At 43.4% G+C, this 26179-nt stretch overlaps 1 protein-coding gene across 1 annotated transcript; it reads left to right on the forward strand.

Moving 5' to 3' along the window:
• Window positions 1-1589: 1589 nt before the first annotated feature.
• On the forward strand, window positions 1590-25419 carry LOC311128608 (thrombospondin-4-B-like; the record flags this gene model as incomplete). Its single annotated transcript, XM_084160785.1, has 21 exons — window positions 1590-1668; window positions 8319-8516; window positions 8960-9207; window positions 10110-10209; window positions 16262-16348; window positions 16596-16747; window positions 16854-16991; window positions 17285-17362; window positions 17645-17797; window positions 18014-18118; window positions 18937-19044; window positions 19143-19302; window positions 20023-20141; window positions 20283-20335; window positions 21573-21766; window positions 22287-22465; window positions 22563-22611; window positions 22712-22908; window positions 23065-23237; window positions 24190-24329; window positions 24541-25419. 21 exons carry the CDS (start codon window positions 1590-1592, stop codon window positions 24600-24602), a joined length of 2772 nt encoding a protein of 923 aa, XP_084016911.1. The 3' UTR covers window positions 24603-25419.
• Between the last annotated feature and the right edge of the window lie 760 nt (window positions 25420-26179).

Genomic DNA, 26179 nt, shown 5'->3' on the forward strand with positions numbered 1-26179 from the left:
CATCTTACCATACTGGCTCATATGTTTGCAGACAAATACAATCCCACAGGCTGTGGGGGTGATTATTAAGCCTTTGGCTTTACAGCTGAGTCTAATGACAAAGAGAAGCCCAATGTGGAGGTTGTAATTTGGGGTTTGGAGTTCCCTTCTCTCCACTGTTTGTCCATTTAAGGAGCAGCTTTGCACTGCAGCCATCTTGTGTAGACTTCAGTTAGACTGAATCAATGAAGAATGCACTACTAACCACACTTCTAGCTGCCTTGTACAACACAGCAGCAGTACAACCAAAAACCTCTTATAGATACATTTCCAAGTTTTCTTAATCAGAAGTTTCTTCAGTTGCTAGCTTTCTCTGCCAGTAGCTAGCTGCTCACTGCGGTAGTCTCGATTAGCTAAGTACTTTGGAACCACAAATGCCTTGAAATCTCCAAATGGAACAAGCCTCCATGCTCTTAAAGGGCACAAAAAAAAGCGATAAAAGAACGAAAAACAAACATTATTAAGCCTCCTGTTTGATCATCTATGCCAAATGTGACGAGTAGTTTGGTGCCAGACATGTTGACTGTGTGTTCTGGCTTGTCTAACGCTGTGTTGACCTCGGTGACTGTGCTGGGCTTATTAAAGCTACAGTCTGGGATCTGGGAATCTATTCAATGGTCATTTAAATGAATGTATACATTAATTCTTTTTTTTTTTTTAAACCTTTTCCTATCACATCCCAAAATATATGGTTGTTTTACTCCATTGTTTATAACAATGTCTTTGTAAAAGAACAACGTATAGCTTCCAAATATGCTTCTAAAAATACCATATTTATCTCATGGATTGTTAGTCCTTGCATCAATATAGCTCATTACATTTCTCCAGCCCCATCCCACAGCTTTATAGCACAACCAAGTGGTGGGGCTTCCGTTGTCCTGAAAAACGAATGACGGATTGTGGCTTTAATTTGGTTTTCCAGACCGCTCATTTCCTGTCCAAAGCTTGGGGATGAAGGGGAAGTCAGGACGCAGGGGAAATGTGTTGCATCTGAACCACTGAAAACCTGAAGGAATCCCTAACAGTGTTTGGGAGGAGGAGGTGTGTGGCAATAAAATGCCTCCTGACTGCCAGGAGTCAGACTGCTGATCTGAAAGGTGGCACAGATCAAAAAGTCAAGCATTTTTTAACCTGGCTTGCTGGAGTTCCTGAACCATGGAGGAAGCCCTGCATGCATACATGTGCACACACACACCACCACCACCACATCCCACACACACCCTATCCCAACTCACACACACACCCACCCACACACAACATCCATCCATGGCAGCCAATACGGTGGAGGATGTCTTGGTCACTCCTTCTCTGCATGTGGCCGTCTAAGGAAAGCTTAAACCATCTCTGGCCCTGTTCGCCCCCTTAGTCAGCCTCCCGTCCTCCCCAGTCAGCAACACACAGCAGCTGTTCCCTGCCTCACTATGACAGCTTAGACTCACCTCTGTCTCTACAAACACACATACCAGGCAACAGTACAGGACGAGCACCACTCTGTCCGATAGGGATCAGTCACTCCAGAGAAACAGGTCGGAGGACAGTGAGAGGAAAGAATGGGGCTGTGGACAACGCTGATCGTGGCTTTGCAGCTGATATTAAACCTGTGCTCGGACGTGGGAGCCCAGGGCTCAGGTGAGTGTAGCTGAGATTTATTTTTATTATTATTACTGAATGTGATGCCAATGTGATCTTGATGTGGTCGGTAAAGTCTATTGAAACAATGCAATGGCACAACAAAGTATTTTGAAGTTATTGCTTTTTTATTTACATTTTAGTCATTTAGCAGACACTCTTATCCAGAGCGGCTTACAGTTAGTGCATCCATCTTAAGATAGCTAGGTGAGACAACCGCATATCACAGTCATAGTAAGTACATTTTTCCTCAATAAAGTAGCTATCAGCAAAGTAAGACAAGAGAAGTCCAAGTGTTAGTGCAAAGAAAGGCAAGGGTGATATTTATTTTTCCTTTGGGGGGGGGGGTGCTGTGGGATTAAAAAGGTAAATGAAGAGGTAATTACAGGATACTACAGCTAAAAGTTACAATTTGACAGTAGTCAGAGACAGACAGTTTAATTAGATATACAGAGAGACTGATGTCATCTTCAAATGCCTCTATCAGTCTAATAAATCGCTCAGCCCTCTACCTCAGAGGATTCCAATAGAGGACCATGAAGCTCCAAGGTAATGATTGATCTAACAGACACTGTGATTGAGAATATAATATTCATTCGTACTCAATCCAATATACACAAAGGGCTACACATGGCATTGGATACTCTGTTATGATAAATATTCCTCTATAGCATTTGTGGTGAGAAGATTGAAAAGACATCCTTCAGAAGAATGTTGTGTACTGATGACTGAGGTGTGACTCTGTGCGTGTGTATGTCTGTGTGTGTGTATGTGTGTGGGGGGGCTCTGCAGTCTGGCTCTGATTTAAACAAAGTCCCAACTTAATCACACACATGGGAGTAATCACTAATGGTCTGTATGCAATACTGGAGTCTGAGCAAATACACACCCAGACACGCATGCACACAGAATCTCAAATATAACATATATTTAGATTTGTTTAACACTTTTTTGGTTACTACATGATTCCATATGTGTTATTTCATAGTTTTGATGTCTTCACTATTATTCTACAATGTAGAAAATAGCAAAAATAAACAAAACCCCTTGAATGAGTAGATGTTCTAAAACTTTTGACCGGTAGTGTAGATCGAAATGGCTTGCATTGAGTGGTAGCCCTGATTCTCTTCTGCCGGTGTGAAGCAGGATGTAAAATCTGACACCAATTGAAGTTGGGATGTCCCTCCTACCATTTTATTCGCTCTTCCGACTGTCCATCAACTCCTGGCTGGACCCTACGTCACAGCCACTAACATATGTCTGGAATCCTTACATCGTAATGCAACAGGAGAGTGGGTTGTTCGCTGTAGCACATTCAGAGACTGATCTATAGCCAGTAATCGAAACTAATTCATAGATAAAAAATAAAAATAAAACGTTCTGTTTGTCATAGATGGACAATATTAATATGAGATGAAAGGTGAGTTCCTAACGAGTTCAGGAAGCCAAGCTATGGGGGCCGATGTTTTGATCAAGAGAGACATTTAGAAAATATGCACATTTTCTCTAACACTAAATATACAAATATGTAGACTACATGACCAAAAGTATGTGGACACCTGTTGCTTCCAGAGGCAGTTTGAAACTCGGTAGTGAGTGTTGCAACCGAGGACAGATGATTTTTACACGCTACGCGCTTCAGCACTCGGCGGTCCTGTTCTGTGAGCTTGTGTGGCCTACCACTTCGCGGCTGAGCCGTTGTTGCTCCTAGACATTTCCACTTCACAATAACAGTACTTACTGTTGACCTGGGCAGCTCTAGCAGGGCAGAAATTTGACGTTGTTGCAAAGGTGGCATCCTATGATGGTGCCGCGTTGAAAATCACTGAGCTCTCCAGTAAGGCCATTCTACTGCCAATGTCTATGGAGATTGCATGGCTGTGTGCTCAATTTTATACACCTGTCAGCAACGGGTGTGGCTGAAATAGCCAAATCCACTAATTTGAAGGAGTGTCCACATACTTTTGTATATATAGTGTATTTTACAGTTATAAGTTAGGTGAAATCGTATAGTTAGTCATTTTACTTAGAAAAAATATAAGTCATTTCATTCCTTATTCACACAGTTTTGTTGAATATGAAATACATCATAAAATATTTCATTTTTATCATATTTTTACTGTGTACTGTCAAAAGTGACTACACCTCAGCAATTTATAACAGATTACTTTTTAGATTACATTTAGTTACATCTAAGAGGTTTTTAAACAAACAACCGTGACTTTATGTGACTTGTTTTTACTTTATGCAGTAGTTTATTTCACTTGGTTAAGAGATTGTTTTCGGTGGATTTAGGTGGATTTGAAGGACATGGTTTTGTGTGTCTTGATAGATCTTGAGAGGACAAGTGGTGGCTCTGGGGATGAAATCTGATCCTTTCTCATGGAGATCCTGACCCACACATGGCCCTGAGTCTAAAACACAGATGGGAGTGAGTGTGTGTGTGTGTATAGTGTGTCTAAACAGATGGATGAGAATAGAGTGGGTTTGTTTAGATTGTTTTGTTGGTACACCCCCAGTCCCAGTTTGCAGGCCAAGTCACGTTGAGGCCAAGTCACGATGTTTGCCTAACCTCCCTCCACAGGTGAGGGGGACAATAGTGATGCTGAAGCCTTTCACAAACCAGGTCTGTCTGTGTTTGTAAAGGTGAAATTGAGCGCAAGAAACGGCATGAAAAGGCAGCCTGTTTTTGTGGCTCCAGTCACATTTAACCACACGCCTTTTAAAAGCCCCAGTGCTGTTCCCCGATGAGCTAGAACAGACTGAGGCCAGGCAGTGGGAACCGGAGTAAAGACTGGGGGCAAGAGAAAAGAACAAAGATGTCTGAAGCTGAACACACGAGATCTTGTCTGGGGATCACACTCTGCAATCTTGGGTGAGAAGAGCAGGGGATATGAGGGCAATTTTCTGGAAGCATTTGGGAGCAATTTGTTGCCCTCACGACAGTGTGCCTTATAGACATCTGCTAGGGCACTTGTGTATTCATGTCTCAGACTGGCGGGGAGGGATTCAAGGCACATCCTCCTGAGGCTTGCTGTGTCACGGAGTGACTTTATTGGACTAGACTTGGAACCTTGGCCTTAACTCTTCAATGGCTTCTACATTCCACTCCCTGAGCACTGAGTACATTATAGTTTATCCATATTTATCTAATGCCATTTTTGGTGGAATTTATCTAATGCCAAGTGGTCAAGCAAAAGACCCACTGGGTTATTTGGACCGAGACAAAATTAGCCTGATCTTGATCTTCCAGACAATTCTAGTCTACTGTATATTGACATAAAGTATCCCTTCTGTACATCAAAACTACTAGCTCAAAAATGATCAAAATACCATACATTCTGATAAAAGTACAAATGTTTTACCCAAACCTCATATTCTGCCTCATCTGCCTCATCAACCAACCTACTCTCTCTTGACCACCAGTATCTTCTCAGCCAGGGGTGGACTGGCCATTTGGCAATTCGGCAAATGCCAAATCGGCTGGTCCATTTTTAACTTGGGTTTTTGTGCAAGATGATCATCATCTGACTAAAAATGTGGTTCAGAAGGAGAAAAATAAATTGGCCGGTGTGGTGGCCTCGAGGAAAGAAATGGGCTGGTGTGGGTGCCTCAAGGGAAAAACTGGGCCGGTGTGTTAGAAATGCCAGGGCCGATTTCTGGTCCCAGTCTGCCCTTGTTCTCAGCACATCAAAACTTCAGCAATCATCAGCATATTCTGCCTCATCTGCCTCATCAACTAGCCTACAGATGTAGGATCTTAATTTGAGCCAGTTTTCTACAGCAGGAAAATACTCCTGCAGCAACAGAAAATGTGAATTATTATGTGGACAGGACCGGATTAATGCAGGGGTTTACAGGTGCTGAAGCCCCTGGGCCCAGGCCCGTAGGGGGCCCAAGAGCCCAAGAGCCCAAGAGGCAAAATAAATAAATAAATAATGGAAATATATGCAGTATACAGTATATTATATATACATTATATATTGTATATGTAGTACACAGTTGAAGTCAGAAGTTTACATACACTTAGGTTGGAGTCATTAAAACTTGTTTTTCAACCACTCCACAAATTTCTTGTTAACAAACTATAGTTTTGGCAAGTCGGTTAGGATATCTACTTTGTGCATGACACAAGTAATTTTTCCAACAATTGTTTACAGATAGATTATTTCACTTATAATTCACTGTATCACAATTCCAGTGGGTCAGAAGTTTACTTACACTAACTTGACTGTGCCTTTAAACAGCTTGGAAAATTCCAGAAAATTATGTCATGGCTTTAGAAGCCTCTGATAGGCTAATTGACATAATTTGAGTCAATTGGAGGTGTACCTGTGGATGTATTTCAAGGCCTACCTTCAAACTCAGTGCCTCTTTGTTTGACATCATGGGAAAATCAAAAGAAATCAGCCAAGACCTCAGAAAAACAATTGTAGATGTCCACAAGTCGGGTTCATCCTTGGGAGCAATTTCCAAATGCCTAAAGGTACCACGTTCATCTGTACAAACAATAGTACGCAAGTATAAACACCATGGGACCACACAGCCATCATACCGCTCAGGAAGGAGACGCGTTCTGTCTCCTAGAGATTAATGTACTTTGGTGCGAAAAGTGCAAATCAATCCCAGAACAACAGCAAAGGACCTTGTGAAGATGCTGGAGGAAACAGGTACAAAAGTATCTATATCCACAGTAAAACGAGTCCTATATCGACATAACCTGAAAGGCCACTCAGCAAGGAAGAAGCTACTGCTCCAAAACCGCCATAAAAAAGCCAGACTATGGTTTGCAACTGCACATGGGGACAAAGATCGTACCTTTTGGAGAAATGTCCTCTGGTCTGATGAAACAAAAATAGAACTGTTTGGCCATAATGACACCATTATGTTTGGAGGAAAAAGGGGGTCCCTTGCAAGCCGAAGAACACCATCCCAACCGTGAAGCACGGGGGTGGCAGCATCATGCTGTAGGGGTGCTTTGCTGCAGGAGGGACTGGTGCACTTCACAAAATAGATGGCATCATGAGGAAGTAAAATGATGTGGATATATTGAAGCAATATCTCAAGACATCAGTCAGGAAGTTAAAGCTTGGTCGCAAATGGGTCTTCCAAATGGACAATGACCCCAAGCATACTTCCAAAGTTGTGGCAAAATGGCTTAAGGACAACAAAATCAAGGTATTGGAGTGGCCATTACAAAGCCCTGACCTCAATCCTATAGAAAATGTGTGGGCAGAACTGAAAAAGCGTGTGCGAGCAAGGAGGCCTACAAACCTGACTCAGTTACACCAGCTCTGTCAGGAGGAATGGGCCAAAATTCACCCAACTTATTGTGGGAAGCTTGTGGAAGGCTACCCGAAACGTTTGACCAAAGTTAAACAATTTAAAGGCAATGCTACCAAATACTAATTGAGTGTATGTAAACTTCTGACCCACTGGGAATGTGATGAAAGAAATAAAAGCTCAAATAAATCATTCTCTCTACTATTATTCTGACATTTCACATTCTTAAAATAAAGTGGTGATCCTAACTGACCTAAGACAGGGGATTTTTACTAGGATTAAATGTCAGGAATTGTGAAAAACTGACTTTAAATGTATTTGGCTAAGTTGTATGTAAACTTCCGACTTCAACTGTGTATATATTTAAGTTTTTTACTGCAACCAAGGACTCAGGAGCCCGCTCTGCTAATCATCAGATGGGTGGAGAAGAGGAGGTAGGGGGTCCATGTGGTTAACTGGTGGGTCCTGTCTTGGTTGGGTAACTGATTCAGGGGGCCCTTTTGGGGGCCCTAAGCGAGATTTGGTTGGGGGGCCCCCCACCTCGTGGGCAAAACACTTTGATGGCAGACAGAAAGTACATTTCCTGCAATTCTACACATTTTGCCATGACTTATGCTATGTTAATGATATCTCAGTGGGAGTCAGGCCTCCTGGAGGTCAGGGCCCCTGGTATTCGGGGCCCTGACCTCGGTATTCGGCCATGTTTACAAGTCTAGATAGCTGGCTAGACTAATTTACCAATCTAAAAATTGTTAGCTGACATGGCTAATTGAGTGACTGTCAGTGACTGACATAACCACAGTAAGTGGAGACCCCTACTGAGTTCCAATAAAATAATTCCAATAATGATTTGTTAATCCGGCCCTGTATGTGGATTATAATGAATGGATATTTTTTGTAGGGGTTGATAAATTATTTGTTAGGGCAAATAAAGTCTGACGTTTTTAAGTGGAAATTACAAACTTTAGAAGCCTTTTTAAACTACAAGTTTGCATTTCCTGATTTGCAGGAAAATTCTCAGCAACAAAAGAATGATCAAATTAACATCCTTCATCTGTACTCTCTCTTGACCACCAGTGTCTTCACAGCACATCAAAACCTCTAGCTCAGGAAAAAGTGAAGAAATACTGCTGCAGAGCAGGCAATTTAACATTTCCCACCAGCTAGCCAAACTAACTGATGTTTCAGCCCAGTTTAGTCTATAAAGTATTGAAGTGCACTTTCCCCACGGTACATCCAAAACACCTTGCTCAATAACCATCCCATCCATCTATATAGGTGTGTTTATTCTCGCTCTACTGAGCCACAGACAGTTTGAATAATTTGAACTTTACTTTGTTACTTTACTTAACTATTTCCCTCTGCAGTCTATGATCTCCTAAACTCCCCGGACTGTCTGCCAGACCTGCTGCAGGGCGGCCTAGTGGAGCAGGGGGTGAATGAGGCGTTCATCCTCACCACCTTTAAACTGCAGCCGAAGACTGGCACCACCGTGTTCGGTCTGTACAACCCCCGGGACAACAGCAAGTACTTTGAGTTCACTGTGCTGGGGAAACTCAACAGAGGTAATTGTTAGGAAGGAGAGGCTAGGGATGTAATGCCCAACTGAGGGGGTTTATCCACTTGTACACTGAAGATATAGAAGATATTGTTTCTTTTACGCATTATTAATTCAAAGACATCGAATTTGGCCATCAGTGCAGCCACAAAGAAATTAGGTGCACAATGGCTCGGAGGATAGGGATGTATAATATATTGCACTTTTCTTTAAAATGTGATATTGAAAAGGTTCTCTCTATCTTTCCATTTCATTACTTTCGCCTTTCTCCTTCTACATTATTAATGTATTCAATTCATTGACGCATTTGCTGTGATTCACTCTCCATCTCATGTAATGTTCCACCCTATGGCCTTCTTATTTTTGTCTCACTCCCTCTCTCCCTCACTCCCTCACTCCCTCACTCCCTCTTTCCCTCACTCCCTCTCTCCCTCACTCCCTCTCTCCCAGCCATGCTGCGTTACCTGAGGAGTGATCGGAGGATGAGCTCTGTGACCTTCAACAACATCCCACTGGCGGACGGTCAGCGCCACCGTCTCCTCTTCCACCTGAAGGGGATTCAGCAGGGACCAGGGGGGGTGGAGCTACACCTGGACTGCAGACTGGTGGAGACAGTCAGGGACCTCCCCTCCGTGTTTCAGGGCCTGCCTGCAGGCTACGGCGTGGTGGAGCTGAAGAGCATGCAGGGCAAAGCAGAGGTGATGTTATGGGATTCGTCTCAAATGGCAACCTATTACTTATATAGTGCACTACGTTTGACCATTGTCAGATTGGATGTTGTTCAAATGAAGCACATCATATGCGACGCAATCATTATTGTCCCTCACCAATGAAATCGGGAAGGGGACTATGGATCTGTCTCCGTCTGTTCGTACGTAAGAACGTCACATGCAATATCTCAGACACCACTGACCCGATTTGACTGGATTTTGCCATAGAGATCCAGCATTTACAAAATTAGACTGATTGGCCCGATCTTGAGGAAACTTGGGTGTATGATGCATCTTGCCATAGAAATCCATAGAGATCTGGAATTTACAAAATTACACTGATAGGCCCAAGGGGGGCGCTTCATCATTCGTGGGGAACAACATGTTTACTGTTGCCTTGTTTACTCATAGAAACATAGATGTTTCTGTTACCCATCCCAAACCATTACCTTTGTTGCCTTTGTACTCAGGGACACCGGATGTGATGTCACTTATTTACTCATAGATCCTCCTTCCCAATTCAAATGACTCTAACCCTAGCATTGGTGCCAGATCTTGCCAAATCCTTGCCTATCCTGTGGTCCTCTGTAGCTCAATTGGTAGAGCATGGCGCTTGTAACGCCAGGGTAGTGGGTTCAATCCCCGGGACCACCCATACGTAAAAATGTATGCGCACATGACTGTAAGTCACTTTGGATAAAAGCGTCTGCTAAATGGCATATTATTATTATCGAAAATTCTGCATTTGTCAACGATTTAGATTTGGCTACAACAGGAACAAATCTGGCAACCAGAAAACAAATCTGGCAACCACCTTGTCCTAATCAAGCCCATCCATCAGCACTGATTCCAACTAATGCATCCCTGTCATTGGACTTCTTCACAAACAGGAGGAGCTGGAAGAGCTGAAACTGGTGGTGGGTGACACGTTCGAGAACGTAGCCGCTCTACAAAACTGCCACCAACAAGGAGACTCAGTGCAGACTCTGGGTAAGAGTTTATGAGAAAAAACAAACCAGCTCTTATTCCTGTGTGTTCCCTAAACTGTTAATTTAGTCTCTACTGTCTAGTTTACACAGACACATTTGTTTTAAGGAAAGGCCTTTTCTTATACGTCACCCAACCACTTTTCATGAAAGCAACTAAATGGTGATAGAATGCTCATATATATACACAGTATATATACAGTGGGGAAAAAAAGTATTTAGTCAGCCACCAATTGTGCAAGTTCTCCCACTTAAAAAGATGAGAGAGGCCTGTAATTTTCATCATAGGTACACGTCAACTATGACAGACAAATTGAGAAAAGAAATTCCAGATAATCACATTGTAGGATTTTTTATTAATTAATTTGCAAATTATGGTGGAAAATAAGTATTTGGTCACCTACAAACAAGCAAGATGTCTGGCTCTCACAGACCTGTAACTTCTTCTTTAAGAGGCTCCTCTGTCCTCCACTCATTACCTGTATGAATGCACCTGTTTGAACTTGTTATCAGTATAAAAGACACCTGTCCACAACCTCAAACAGTCACACTCCAAACTCCACTATGGCCAAGACCAAAGAGCTGTCAAAGGACACCAGAAACAAAATTGTAGACCTGCACCAGGCTGGGAAGACTGAATCTGCAATAGGTAAGCAGCTTGGTTTGAAGAAATCAACTGTGGGAGCAATTATTAGGAAATGGAAGACATACAAGACCACTGATAATCTCCCTCGATCTGAGGCTCCACGCAAGATCTCACCCCGTGGGGTCAAAATGATCACAAGAACAGTGAGCAAAAATCCCAGACCACACGAGGGAACCTAGTGAATGACCTGCAGAGAGCTGGGACCAAAGTAACAAAGCCTACCATCAGTAACACACTACGCCGCCAGGGACTCAAATCATGCAGTGCCAGACGTGTCCCCCTGCTTAAGCCAGTACATGTCCAGGCCCGTCTGAAGTATGCTAGAGTGCATTTGGATGATCCAGAAGAGGATTGGGAGAATGTCATATGGTCAGATGAAACCAAAATAGAACTTTTTGGTAAAAACTCAACTCGTCGTGTTTGGAGGACAAAGAATGCTGAGTTGCATCCAAAGAACACCATACCTACTGTGAAGCATGGGGGTGGAAACATCATGCTTTGGGGCTGTTTTTCTACAAAGGGACCAGGACGACTGATCCGTGTAAAGGAAAGAATGAATGGGGCCATGTATCGTGAGATTTTGAGTGAAAACCTCCTTCCATCAGCAAGGGTATTGAAGATGAAACGTGGCTGGGTCTTCCAGCATGACAATGATCCCAAACACACCGCCCGGGCAACGAAGGAGTGGCTTCGTAAGAAGCATTTCAAGGTCCTGGAGTGGCCTAGCCAGTCTCCAGATCTCAACCCCGTAGAAAATCTTTGGAGGGAGTTGAAAGTCCGTGTTGCCCAGCGACAGCCCCAAAACATCACTGCTCTAGAGGAGATCTGCATGGAGGAATGGGCCAAAATACCAGCAACAGTGTGTGAAAACCTTGTGAAGACTTACAGAAAACATTTGACCTGTGTCATTGCCAACAAAGGGTATATAACAAAGTATTGAGAAACTTTTGTTATTGACCAAATACTTATTTTCCACCATAATTTGCAAATAAATTCATAAAATATCCTACAATGTGATTTTCTGGAATTATTTTTCTCATTTTGTCTGTCATAGTTGACGTGTACCTATGATGAAAATTACAGGCCTCTCTCATCTTTTTAAGTGGGAGAACTTGCACAATTGGTGGCTGACTAAATACTTTTTTCCCCACTGTATATATATATATATATACAGTGAGGGAAAAAAGTATTTGATCCTCTGCTGATTTTGTACGTTTGCCCACTGACAAAGAAATTATCAGTCTATAATTTTAATGGTAGGTTTATTTGAACAGTGAGAGACAGAATAACAAAAACAAAATCCAGAAAAACGCATGTCAAAAATGTTATAAATTGATTTGCATTTTAATGAGAGAAATAAGTATTTGACCCCCTCTCAATCAGAAAGATTTCTGGCTCGCAGGTGTCTTTTATACAGGTAACGAGCTGAGATTAGGAGCACACTCTTAAAGGGAGTGCTCCTAATCACAGCTTGTTACCTGTATAAAATACACCTGTCCACAGAAGCAATCAATCAATCAGATTCCAAACTCTCCACCATGGCCAAGACCAAAGAGCTCTCCAAGGATGTCAGGGACAAGATTGTAGACCTACACAAGGCTGGAATGGGCTACAAGACCATCGCCAAGCAGCTTGGTGAGAAGGTGACAACAGTTGGTGCGATTATTCGCAAATGGAAGAAACACAAAATAACTGTCAATCTCCCTCGGCCTAGGGCTCCATGCAAGATCTTACCTCGTGGAGTTGCAATGATAATGAGAACAGTGAGGAATCAGCCCAGAACTACACGGGAGGATCTTGTCAATGATCTCAAGGCAGCTGGGACCATAGTCACCAAGAAAACAATTGGTAACACACTACGCCGTGAAGGACTGAAATCCTGCAGCGCCCGCAAGGTCCCCCTGCTCAAGAAAGCACATATACATGCCCGTCTAAAGTTTGCCAATGAACATCTGAATGATTCAGAGGAGAACTGGGTGAAAGTGTTGTGGTCAGATGAGACCAAAATAGAGCTCTTTGGCATCAACTCAACTTGCCGTGTTTGGAGGAGGAGGAATGCTGCCTATGACCCCAAGAACACCATCCCCACCGTCAAACATGGAGGTGGAAACATTATGCTTTGGGGGTGTTTTTCTGCTAAGGGGACAGGACAACTTCACCACATCAAAGGGATGATGGACGGGGCCATGTACCGTCAAATCTTGGGTGAAACCTCCTTCCCTCAGCCAGGGCATTGAAAATGGGTCGTGGATGGGTATTCCAGCATGACAATGACCCAAAACACACGGCCAAGGCAACAAATGAGTGGCTCAAGAAGAAGCATATTAAGGTCCTGGAGTGGCCTAGCCAGTCTCCAGACCTTAATCCCATAGAAAATCTGTGGAGGGAGCTGAAGGTTCGAGTTGCCAAACGTCAGCCTCGACTTAATGACTTGGAGAAGATCTGCAAAGAAGAGTGGGACAAAATCCCTCCTGAGATGTGTGCAAACCTGGTGGCCAACTACAAGAAACATTTTACCTCTGTGATTGCCAACAAGGGTTTTGCCACCAAGTACTAAGTCATGTTTGCAGAGGGGTCAAATACTTATTTCCCTCATTAAAATGCAAATCAATTTATAAAAATTTTTACATGCGTTTTTCTGGATTTTGTTGTTGTTATTCTGTCTCTCACTGTTCAAATAAACCTACCATTAAAATTATAGACTGATCATTTCTTTGTCAGTGGGCAAACGTACAAAATCAGCAGGGGATCAAATACTTTTTTCCCTCACTGTATAAATATATACACAGTATATATATACAGTATATATATATATACAGTCTATATATACAGTCTATATATATATATATACATACATACACACACTACCGTTCAAAGGTTTTAGAACACCCACTCATTCAAGGATGTTTCTTTATTTTTACTATTATCTACATTGTAGAATAATAGTGGAGACATCAAAACTATGGAATAACACATATGGAATCATGTAGTAACCAAAAAAGTGTTAAACATTCTCTCAACAAGCTTCACCTGGAATGCTTTTCCAACAGTCTTGAAGGAGTTCCCACATATGCTGAGCACTTGTTGGCTGCTTTTCCTTCACTCTGCGGTCCGACTCATCCCAAACCATCTCAATTTGATTGTGGTTGGGGGATTGTGGAGGCCAGGTCATCTGATGCAGTACTCCATCACTCTCCTTCTTGGTAAAATAGCACTTACACAGCCTGGAGGTGTGTTGGGTCATTGTCTTGTTGAAAAACAAATGATAGCCCCACTAAGCCCAAACAAGATGGGATGGCGTATCGTTGCAGAATGATGTGGAAGCAATGCTGGTTAAGTGTGCCTTGAATTCTAAATAAATCACAGACAGTGTCACCAGCAAAGAACCCCCACACCATAACACCTCCTCCTCCATGCTTTACGGTGGGAAATACACATGCGGATATCATCCGTTCACACACACACTGCGTCTCACAAAGCCATGGCGGTTTGAACCAAAAATCTCAAATTTGGACTCCAGACCAAAGGACACATTTCCACCGGTCTAATGTCCATTGCTTGCCCAAGCAAGTCTCTTCTTATTATTGGTGTCCTTTAGTAGTGGTTTCTTTGCAGCAATTCGACCATGAAGGCCTGATTCACACAGTCTCCTCTGAACAGTTAATGTTGAGATGTGTACTTGAACTCTGTGAAGCATTTATTTGGACTGCAATATCTGAGGCTGGTAACACATATGGAATCATGTAGTAACCCAAAAAGTGTTAAACAAATCAAATATATTTTATATTTGAGATTCTTCAAATAGCCACCCTTTGCCTTGATGACAGCTTTGCACACTCTTGGCATTCTCTCAACCAGCTTCATGAGGTAGTCACCAGGAATGCACTTCAATTAACAGGTGTGCCTTCTTAAAAGTTAATTTGTGGAATTTCTTTCCTTCTTAATGCGTTTGAGCCAATCAGTTGTGTTGTGACAAGGTAGGGGGGGGGGGGGGGGGGTATACAGAAGATAGCCCTATTTGGTAAAAGACCAAGTCCATATTATGACAAGAACAGCTCAAATAAGCAAAGAGAAATGACAGTCCATCATTACTTTAAGACATGAAGGTCAGTCAATACGGAACATTTCAAGAACTTTGAAAGTTTCTTCAAGTGCAGTCGCAAAAACCATCAAGCGCTATGATGAAACTGGCTCTCATGAGGACCACCACAGGAATGGAAGGCCCAGAGTTACTTCTGCTGCAGAGGATAAGTTCATTAGAGTTACCAGCCTCAGAAATTGCAGGCCAAATAAATGCTTCACAGAGTTCAAGTAACAGACACATTTCAGCATCAACTGTTCAGATGGGACTGTGTGAATCAGGCCTTCATGGTCGAATTGCTGCAAAGAAACCACTACTAAAGGACACCAATAATAACAAGAGATCTGCTTGGGCCAAGAAACATGAGCAATGGACATTAGACCAGTGGAAATTTGTCCTTTGGTCTGGAGTCCAAATTTGAGATTTTTGGTTCAAACCGCCGTGTCTTTGTGAGATGCAGTGTGGGTGAACGGATGATCTCCGCATGAGTAGCTCCCATCGTAAAGCATGGTGGAGGTGTTATGGTGTGGGGGTGCTTTGCTGGTGACACTGTCTGTGATTTTTTTAGAATTCAAGGCACACTTAACCAGCATGGCTACCACAGCATTCTGCAGTGATACGCCATCCCATCTGGTTTGGGCTTAGTGGGACTATCATTTGTTTTTCAACAGGACAATGACCCAACACACCTCCAGGCTGTGTAAGGGCTATTTTATCAAGAAGGAGAGTGATGGAGTGCTGCATCAGATGACCTGGCCTCCACAATCCCCCGACCTCAACCAAATTGAGATGGTAGTGCTCAGCATATGTGGGAACTCCTTCAAGACTGTTGGAAAAGCATTCCAGGTGAAGCTGGTTGAGAGAATGCCAAGAGAGTGCAAAGCTCTCATCAAGGCAAAGTGTGGATATTTGAAGAATCTCAAATATAAAACTTTTTTGGTTACTACATGATTCCACATGTGTTATTTCATAGCTTTGATGTCTTCACTATTATTCTACAATGTAAAAAATAGTAAAAATAAAGAAAGATCCTTTTGACTGGTACTGTGTATATATATATATATACACATATACACACACACTGTCTAATTCACACACAAAACCCTGTTACTGTAGATTGAGGGTAGCTCAAACAAGAACCCCAACTCAAGTCTTTTGGTTTGACCCATGTTCTTCCCCCATGCAGGGGTCAACACAAAGCAGCTGTCCAATCAAATGCTTGAGCTCACCCAGGTGATAAATGAGCTAAAAGATGTCCTTATTCAGCAGGTAACTATAATGGTCAAGCTCCTCTGGGAACTCTTAAACTGCACTTCCTGACCCACTGAGTCCATATAAAAACATGTTTCTGCTGCTTTCTAAAGGTCAAAGAGACATCTTTTCTTAGAAACACCATCTCTGAGTGCCAGGCTTGTGGTGAGAACATCCACTACCACCATTATATTACAAATGATTTATTAATGTTCTGTATACATGTCATATGTTGTTATAGATTGGGTCAAGAGTTTTTCCTGACCATGAGACCTGACAAGGAAAATCCCTAGGCCCTAGTTATATTTGAAGCATGTTGGCTTATGACACATTCATAACTAATACATGAGAAACCATTGGTATTGTGAAAAAATGTGTCATAAAAATATATTTCCTCTGGGTGTCTTTGAAGGACTGGGTGGAAGCGAGGTCATGAAGCCAAAGTGTGCCCCTGGTGTTTGTTTCCGTGACGATATGTGTATTGAGACGGAGGAGGGTGTTGAGTGTGGACCCTGTCCTGATGGATACACAGGGGACGGCTTCAGCTGTGATGATGTGGATGAGGTAGGGTGTGTGTGTGTGTGTGTGTCTGTGTCTGTTTACTGTATGTATTTGTATGGTTGTAATCATTCTAAAATACTAACCAAGCATCTTCTGTCTCTCTCTTTAGTGTCAGTTTAACCCTTGCTTCGCAGGGGTAAAGTGTGTGAACACAGCTCCAGGGTTTCGCTGTGACGCATGTCCTCTGGGCTTCACTGGTCTGGCTGTGGAGGGGGTGGGAGTGGTCTACGCACAGACAAACAAACAGGTCAGTCAACATCACCAACTGGAGTCAAGGTCTCCATTTCAATTTGTTTAAAGTAAAGGAAAAGCTACACGCTCTAGTAGCTCTAATGCAATCATTTATTCACCAACGTTTCGACAGCAAGCGGTCTTCCTCCATTTCAACTCGGTCAATTCAAGAAGATGAATTGAAATGAAATCGACCCCCACCCGGTGACATTGTTATTGGGATAACTCATCATGGAACACCTTTTCAAGCTATATATCATAATTTGTATTTTTATGCTCATGTCCGGTTTTGTACTGTATATCTCTTAGGTCTGTGATGACATTGATGAGTGCAAAGGACCCAACAACGGAGGGTGCACTGCTGACTCTCTCTGTTACAACTCTGCGGTAAGGACTGAGTGTCTGTCTGATAGCCTGGTGGTCGCCACATCTGTTTGTTGCTTCAGCCAACTCCTGACCTTCATTATCATACAACAGAAACTGCTTGAAACACAAACAGATCTGGGGACCAGGCTAGTATCTGGAATCCAAATAGAATATCGCTCCATTTTAAACAATAGGACAAGGGAACAATGTTAAGAGGATTCCAAGCTAAATATCTGACACAAGTACAAGTACTACATGTAATATATGTCGCTCATTGCCTGTTACCCTATATTAACCCTATAGGGTTCATACGTCTGTGGGGGCTGTAAAACAGGCTACATAGGGGACCAGGTGAAGGGCTGTAAGCCAGAGAGGAGCTGTGGTAACAGTCTGACCAACCCCTGTGATGTCAACGCCCAGTGTATCCAAGAAAGAGACGGCTCCATCAACTGTCAGGTGGGGTCCTATGGATCACAAACTGGCCTCCATTGACAGAACTCTCTCACTCACACACGCACACACACACACACACACACAACAATGCACACACACATTACACACTCATCACTCTATAAAACTAGGCCAGACTTTTACTGACAGCCTTACACACACATGCACACACAAACGCAAACACACACTGCCTCAAGTGTTTTCTCTTATTTTCCCTGTCAGTGTGGAATTGGCTGGGCTGGTAATGGCTACCTATGTGGGAAGGACACAGACATTGATGGATACCCTGATGAGAAACTCAAGTGCAAGGATATGGTCTGTAAAAAGGTAACCATGACAACACAACAAATACAACTATCCTGGAATAAACGTGATCTCTCTTTCCGTGCCTTCCCGTCTCTCTCGCTTTCTCTCTCACTGTATCACCATCTCTCCCTCTCACTCCCTCTTTCCCCCCTCTCACTCCCTATTTCCTACTCTCCCACTCCCTCTTTCCCCTCCCTATTTCCCTCTCTCTCACTCCCTATTTCCTCCTCTCTCACTCCCTATTTTCTCCTCTCTCACTCCCTATTTCCTCCTCTCACTCCCTCTTTCCCCCTCTCCCTCTTTTCCCCTCCTCCTCTCTCACTCCCTCTTTCCCCCTCCTCCTCGCTCACTCCCTTTCCCCCGTCCTCCTCTCTCACTCCCTCCTACTCCCTCTCTCACTCCCTATTTCCCCCTTTCTCACTCCCTCTTTTCCCCTCCTCCTCCTACTCCCTCTTTCCCCTCCTCCTACTCCCTCTTTCCCCCTCCTCCTCTCTCACTCCTCTTTCCCCCTCCTCCTCCTCTCACTCCCTCTTTCCCCCCTCCTCCTCTCTCACTCCCTCTTTCCCCCCTCCTCCTCTCACTCCCTCTTTCCCCCCTCCTCCTCTCACTCCCTCACCCCCTCTCTCACTTCCTTTTCCCCCTCTCTCACTCACTCCCTCTTTCCCCCTCCTCCTCTCTCACTCCCTCTTTCCCCCCGACTCCTCCCTCACTCCCTCTTTCCCCCTGCCTCCTTCCTCACTCCCTCTTTCCCACTCCCTTTTTCCCTCCCCCCATATTATTTTGATGTTGTGTCTGTTAAAGGGATAACAGTGTGTTGAAATAAATCTGTCTGTTGTCAGGATAACTGCATGCGCGTTCCCAACTCTGGCCAAGAAGATGCTGACAAGGACGGACAAGGAGACGCTTGTGACGATGACGCTGATGGAGACGGTATCCTGAATGAACAGGTAGAACTTAATGAGCAGGTAGACCTTACACATACACACATATAGTACAGCTCTCTCCCTCAAACTCTCTGATCCCCCTGTGCCCCTCTCCCATGCAGGACAACTGTTGGCTGAAGCCTAACGTGGACCAGAGGAACAGTGACAAGGACAGCCATGGTGATGCCTGTGACAACTGTCGTATGGTGGAGAACCCCGATCAGAGGGACACAGACAGTGACGGGAAAGGAGACGCCTGCGATGATGACATGGATGGAGACGGTACGTACAGCGACACATCACTACCACCTAGCTACCGTCACAGTAGACTGTTCCAACATTCGTTTGTCTAGAAACCCCCAAACACCAACCCTACCCTGACCCCATTACTAAAATCACCTCTCAAACTAACGCACAGTAAAAATACACACAGTATTCCTTTGTCCTCCTAACTCTTTGATACTGTACATGACTGTCTGGGTTTCTTTTTACAGACTCTGTCTGCAGACCGCTTGACCTTCATGCAATGATCACAGTACTGTTGCTTCCCTGAGAGAAATGAGAAATGACACACATAGGGCCTTCTGTACAAACACTTCACTCAGATGACAAATGCAACAGCGCCTCCCTGTGGCACAACTAGTGAACTATTAGAAACAGCATATCAATGGAAACAGCATCAACCACATGCGGTTTGCTTTAAATAATAATGCATTGATTCAACATCAGTGAGTAAGCCTTCAAATCACATAAATCATGCTTTATGATTTTCTCATGGGCCATAATTACAGCTCACTTTTATCCCATGGAGATTTCACAAATGTTCTTGAAATATCTAGAACAGCTACCCCTGGTGTGCATACATCACAAAGCAGTAATCCTGAAAGAGCCTACTTTCCTTAAGCACTGTTATGTATTTCTCTAACACTTCTGCAGACTGGTGGGATACTATTGGTCAGATAACTTTACAATCTCAAACTTTGTAATTTAATTGGTCTCCAGGCTTGAAGAACTTCCTGGATAACTGCCAGCGGGTGGTGAACCGGGACCAGTTGGACCGGGATGGAGACGGAGTGGGAGACGACTGTGACAGCTGCCCCGATATTCCTAATCCTAACCAGGTCAGACTGCCTCCACAGGCCTCCATTGGGGCTCTGAGATCTGTTCAGTTTACAGATATATACTGGAATATGGAGCAACTGAGCTGTCGTCCCCTGTGAGTGGTCAAAAAGTGTTTTAACAAATCTGTGCTCTGATTTCAGTCCGACATCGATGATGACCTGGTTGGGGATTCTTGTGACACAAACCAAGACAGGTAAAATAAAACATATTTTAAAGTATCTGACGTGAGAAAAAGTATTATCTTAAAATATCCACTTCATGATTTAATTGATTTAGTCAATACATGATTGCAGTAGTCAATTCATCCCTTTATTCTGATTAATATTCAACTACAGTATATATATACACCCTGAACAAAAATATAAACGCAACATGCAACAATTTCAAAGATATTACAGTTCATATAAGGAAATCAGTCAGTGGAAATAAATTCATTAGGCCCTAATCTATGGATTTCACATGACTGGGAATACAAATAAGCATCTGTTGGTCACAGACACCTTAAAAAAGAAGGTAGGGGCCTGGATCAGAAAACCAGTCAGTATCTGGTGTGACCACCATTTGCCTCATGCAGCGCGACACATCTCCTTCGCATAGAGTTGATCAGGCTGTTGATTGTGGCCTGTGGAATGTTGTCCCACTCCTCTTCAATGGCTGTGTGAAGTTAGTGGATATTGGCGGGAAATGGAACACACTGTCGTACACATCAATCCAGAGCATTTTCAGTTTCCAGGAATTGTGTACAGATCCTTGCGACATAGGGCCGTGCATTATCATGCTGAAACATGAAGTGATAGCGGCGGATGAATGGAACGACAATGGGCCTCAGGATCTCGTCACGGTACCTCTGTGCATTCAAATTGCCATCGATAAAATACAATGATATTCGTTGTCCGTAGCTTACGCCTGCCCATACCATAACTCCACAGCCACCATGGGGCACTCTGTTCACAACGTTGACATCAGCAAACCGCTCGCCCACACAACGCCATACACGTGGTCTGCGGTTGTGAGGCCGGTTGGACATACCGCCAAATTCTCTAAAACAACGTTGGAGGCAGCTTATGGTAGAGAAATGAACATTCAATTATCTGGCAACATCTCTGATGGACATTCCTGCAGTCAGCATGCCAATTGCACACTCCATCAAAACTTGAGACATCTGTGGCATTGTGTTGTGTGACAAAACTGCACATTTTAGAGTGGCCTTTTATTGTCCCCAAAACAAAGGTGCACCTGCGTAATGATCATGCTGTTTAATCAGCTTCTTGATATGCCACACCTGTCAGGTGGATGGATTATCTTGGCAAAGGATACATTCTCACTAACAGGGATGTAAAAATAAAAAAAAGGTTTACAAAATTTGAGAGAAAGACCTTACCCTATCTTTTCTGTCCCTCCTCCTTGTGCATCAACTGCCTGGTCTGTAGTGATGGTGACGGTCACCAGGACACCAAAGACAACTGTCCCAACGTGATCAACAGCTCCCAGCTGGACACAGACAAAGACGGCCTGGGGGATGAGTGTGACGATGACGATGACAATGACAGCATCCCTGACTTCCTGCCACCGGGACCCGACAACTGCAGACTGGTGGCCAACCCCGACCAGCTGGATGAGAACAGTCAGTCTTTCACACTTTTTAATTTGCTTTACTGCTGCAACCAAATTGCCCAGCAACGGGAAATAACGCTTTTCTAAATCTGAATTAATTCTTGAGTTATCACCTAAAAGCTATAGCATGGTGTTTCAGTCTGTTTGGGCTTTGTCCAACTCTTCTCTGTGTAAGTTTGTGTCCTGCCAAACATGCTGTAAATGGCGTGACAACAATAGAAGAGTTGACTACACATACAGTATGAGACTACACATTTTTTACTGAAAGTAAAACATGAGGAAGTGAAGCACCTATGGACTGACAAGGTTTTCCATCACATTCAGCTTTGACACCTGCAAAAGAACTGTAGCTGAATTGATCTAATACTATACTTCAAACAACGTATACTCAGTCACCATTGACCATTGATCTTCAACCAACCAATCAACCAACAAACCAACCTTAAACTCTCTGCTTTACTAATGTATTGCCTATGCTTAGAACCTTTTTGGCCATCATTTCTAAGCTTTTGTGTATTCTCTCCTCCCAGATGATGGTGTTGGGGATGTGTGTGAGTCAGACTTTGACCAGGACAAGGTGATTGACAGAATAGACAACTGTCCAGAGAACGCTGAGATCACTCTGACAGACTTCAGAGCCTATCAGACAGTGGTGCTGGACCCCGAGGGTGATGCCCAGATTGACCCCAACTGGGTGGTCCTCAATCAGGTCAGATGGCCATTTACAGGACTACTGCAAATAATACGCTCAATATGTTAAAATACTTTGATTTGACAACATGACTGACATTTTATCTCTCAAACAGGGAATGGAGATTGTGCAGACCATGAACAGTGACCCTGGACTTGCTGTGGGTAAGAAAGACTTCCAAATCATTATCAAGTATCATATATCATATCGTATTATATCAAGTTGTCTCCTATTTCATCTTAACTTCTTTGTTTTGTTCCCTAGGTTACACTGCGTTCAGTGGGGTGGACTTTGAGGGGACGTTCCATGTAAACACAGTGACTGACGATGACTATGCAGGCTTCATCTTTGGCTACCAGGACTCCTCCTCCTTCTACGTGGTCATGTGGAAACAGACTGAGCAGACCTACTGGCAGGCCACACCCTTCAGAGCAGTGGCCGAGCCTGGCATCCAGCTCAAGGTGTGTGTGTGGGGGGGTTCTGTGTGTGTATGTGTGTGTGTGTGCATGTGTGTTGAATTGTACAATCAAATCAGTCTTTGTCTTTTTGTATTTACTTCTTACCTTCTCTCCCTCGCAATTTCCTCTCTCCATCTCTCTCTCCCTCCCCATCCCCAGGCTGTGAAGTCTAAATCGGGTCCAGGTGAGCACCTGAGGAACTCCCTTTGGCACACGGGGGACACCAATGACCAGGTGCGTCTGTTGTGGAAGGACCCCAGGAACGTGGGCTGGAAGGACAAGGTTTCCTACCGCTGGTACCTGCAGCACCGGCCCCAGGTCGGATACATCAGGTGAGACAGCTGATATGATGCACACAGGACGGCTGCTGAGAGAGAGAGAGAGAGAGAGAGAGAGAGAGAGAGAGAGAGAGAGAGAGAGAGAGAGAGAGAGAGAGAGAGAGAGAGAGAGAGAGAGAGAGAGAGAGAGAGAGAGAGAGAGAGAGAGAGAGAGAGAGAGAACAAACTTAAGGAAAGCTTTGACTATGTACAGACTCAGTGAGCATAGCCTTGCTATTGAGAAAGGCCGCCGTAGGCAGACCTGGCTCTCAAGAGAAGACAGGCTATGTGCACACTGCCCACAAAATGAGGTGGAAACTGAGCTGCACTTCCTAACCTCCTGCTAAATGTATGACCATATTAGAGACACATATTCCCCTCAGATTACAGCGATCCACAAAGAATTCGAAAACAAACCCAATTTTGATAAACTCCCTTAACTACTGGGTGAAAAACCACAGTGTGCCATCACAGCTGCAAGATTTGTGACCTGTTGCCACAAGAAAAGGGCAACCAGTGAAGAACAAACACCATTGTAAATACAACCCATATTTATGTTTATTTATTTTCCCATTTGTACTTTAACTATTTGCACATTGTTACAACACTGTATATATACATAATATGACATTTGAAATGTCTTTATTCTTTTGAAACTTCTGAGTGTAATGTTTACTGTTAATATTTATTGTTTATTTCACTTTTGTTTACTATCTACTTCACTTGCTTTGGCAATGTTAACACACGTTTCCCATGCCAATAAAGCCCTTAAACTGAAATTGAGAGAGAGAGAGAGAGAGAGAGAGAGAGAGAGAGAGAGAGAGAGAGAGAGAGAGAGAGAGAGAGAGAGAGAGAGAGAGAGAGAGAGAGAGAGAGAGAGAGAGGTGATGTTATCTCTCCGTGTAATACACAATGATACTCTAGTTTTCTAACAACAATGGCTAATGTCTGTTGGGTTTTTGGACAGGGCCCGTTTCTATGAGGGGACAGAGCTGGTGGCTGACTCAGGTGTGACCATTGACACCACCATGAGAGGAGGGCGACTGGGCGTGTTCTGTTTCTCTCAGGAAAACATAATCTGGTCCAACCTAAAGTACCGTTGCAATGGTAAGTACTATAACAGGCTAGTTGAAACTGGTCATTTGAGATGCTCTTTTGTCTTTACTGAGATTATTTCTACATTTATGACTTTACTCACACAATTTTTTAAAACTAAAATGTGTCACATTTGTGAGCCTTCATCAACCACATTGGCATCCTTGATTTAACTGACCCTCAGTTGAAATTGACCCTGACTCTTAACCTCTAACCTATACAGACACCATCCCTGAGGACTTCCAGGAGTTCAGCAGGCAGCACGGCGTCAACGACAGTCTCTAATCCTACAGAGAGAGACTGAAAGAAAGACCGTTTCGCCACGTGTTTGGAATGTATGTGGTGTATGTGTGTGTACACAGTGGCAATACTGCATGTACTGTATGTTGTCTGTTTCCATGTCTATGCCCCCCCCCCCCCCAAAAAAAAAACTTGTCTTCCTGAGTATTATAGTCAGTGTTGTGCTCTAAATGACTACTAGTGTCAAATAGAATTATAGATTTGACATTTCATGCATATTACAATTCAAACTTTAGATTTCCTCTATTCTTTGAGCTCATTTTGCGTTATCATCCACATACAGAATTATCAGCCATCGATATAAACTTCCTTCCCTGTCAGAGAATTTATTCCCAGTGTGATATACCAGCCCCACACTCTGCACAATGTCTTCACACGACATGGACATGAGAGGAAACACAAGAGAGGAGTCAGACCATGGGGACTTGGCCATGCCTGAGCATATTCCATTTTCTTGTACCCTGGTCCCAGATCTGTTTGTGCCATCTTGCCATTTTGGAAAGACAACACCAACAGATCTGGGACCAGGCTAACTGTCTTGTAACTCTGACCTCAATCCTCACCCGAGGCCTAGTCTTAACCAAGAGTTTGGTTATCAGTGCTTATCACGGCTCCTTGACGCAGCTCTCTTGAGGCCAATGGAAAGCAATGCTTTACATTCTAAAATGATTCCCAAATCAATACTCCTCTGTCTGGTTTCAGTCTTAGACATAGGTGTTTATATGTTTGAAATTCATGTTGATTATTTTATAATTGTAAGGTTATCGACTAGAGAATTTCACATAAAAATGTTGAGATATTGTATTGTTTTTTTTTTGTCTTGCCTTATTGTAAGAACAGAGTCCATTTGTTTCTCAAGAATTTCATCAGCCAATCTCTCAGTTCATGTGGTTGAAATAATTTTACCACGTTGTATATTTATATAGAAGTGAGGAAACGAGACTATTGACCTGTTAACCTAGTATTATTGGGGGTGACCATGTGGCACGGGCATCCATGAAGTCTGCTTATTATTTTTAAAACTAGCAGGCTTAACCCTCAAGCTATATCACGACTCAAGATATGACCCAGATGCAGACACAGGAGGCGGATGGTTCAGTTCTCCGAATATTTATTATAACAAAGGGGCAGGTTGAGGGCAGGCAGAGGTTCGTAATCCAAGGCAGAGTCAAAAAGGGACAGAACGGCAGGCAGGCTCAGGGCAGTCAGAAAGGTCGGACCGGGAAGACTAGAAAACAAGAACTTGAGAACTGGAGAAACGGGAAACACCCTGGTAAGACCTGACAAAACAAGACGAACTGGCAACAGACAAACAGAAAACGCAGGTATAAATACACAGGGGATAATGGGGAAAAATAGGAGACACCTGGTGGGGGGTGGAGACAAGCACAAGACAGGTGAAACAGATCAGCGTGTGACAAGCTACCGACTGGGGTCATTTTGACCCCAGCGGCATATTTTTTTAATCATAGCCCAAAGAAGATTTGTTCAATAAAAAAAATAGAAAAATGTCTGTCAATCAACTTGTTCTTAACAAATCTAAATTGTTTAAAAAATATATA

This window comes from Coregonus lavaretus, assembly GCF_964263955.1.
Source record: "Coregonus lavaretus genome assembly, chromosome: 4".
Taxonomy (NCBI): domain Eukaryota; kingdom Metazoa; phylum Chordata; class Actinopteri; order Salmoniformes; family Salmonidae; genus Coregonus; species Coregonus lavaretus.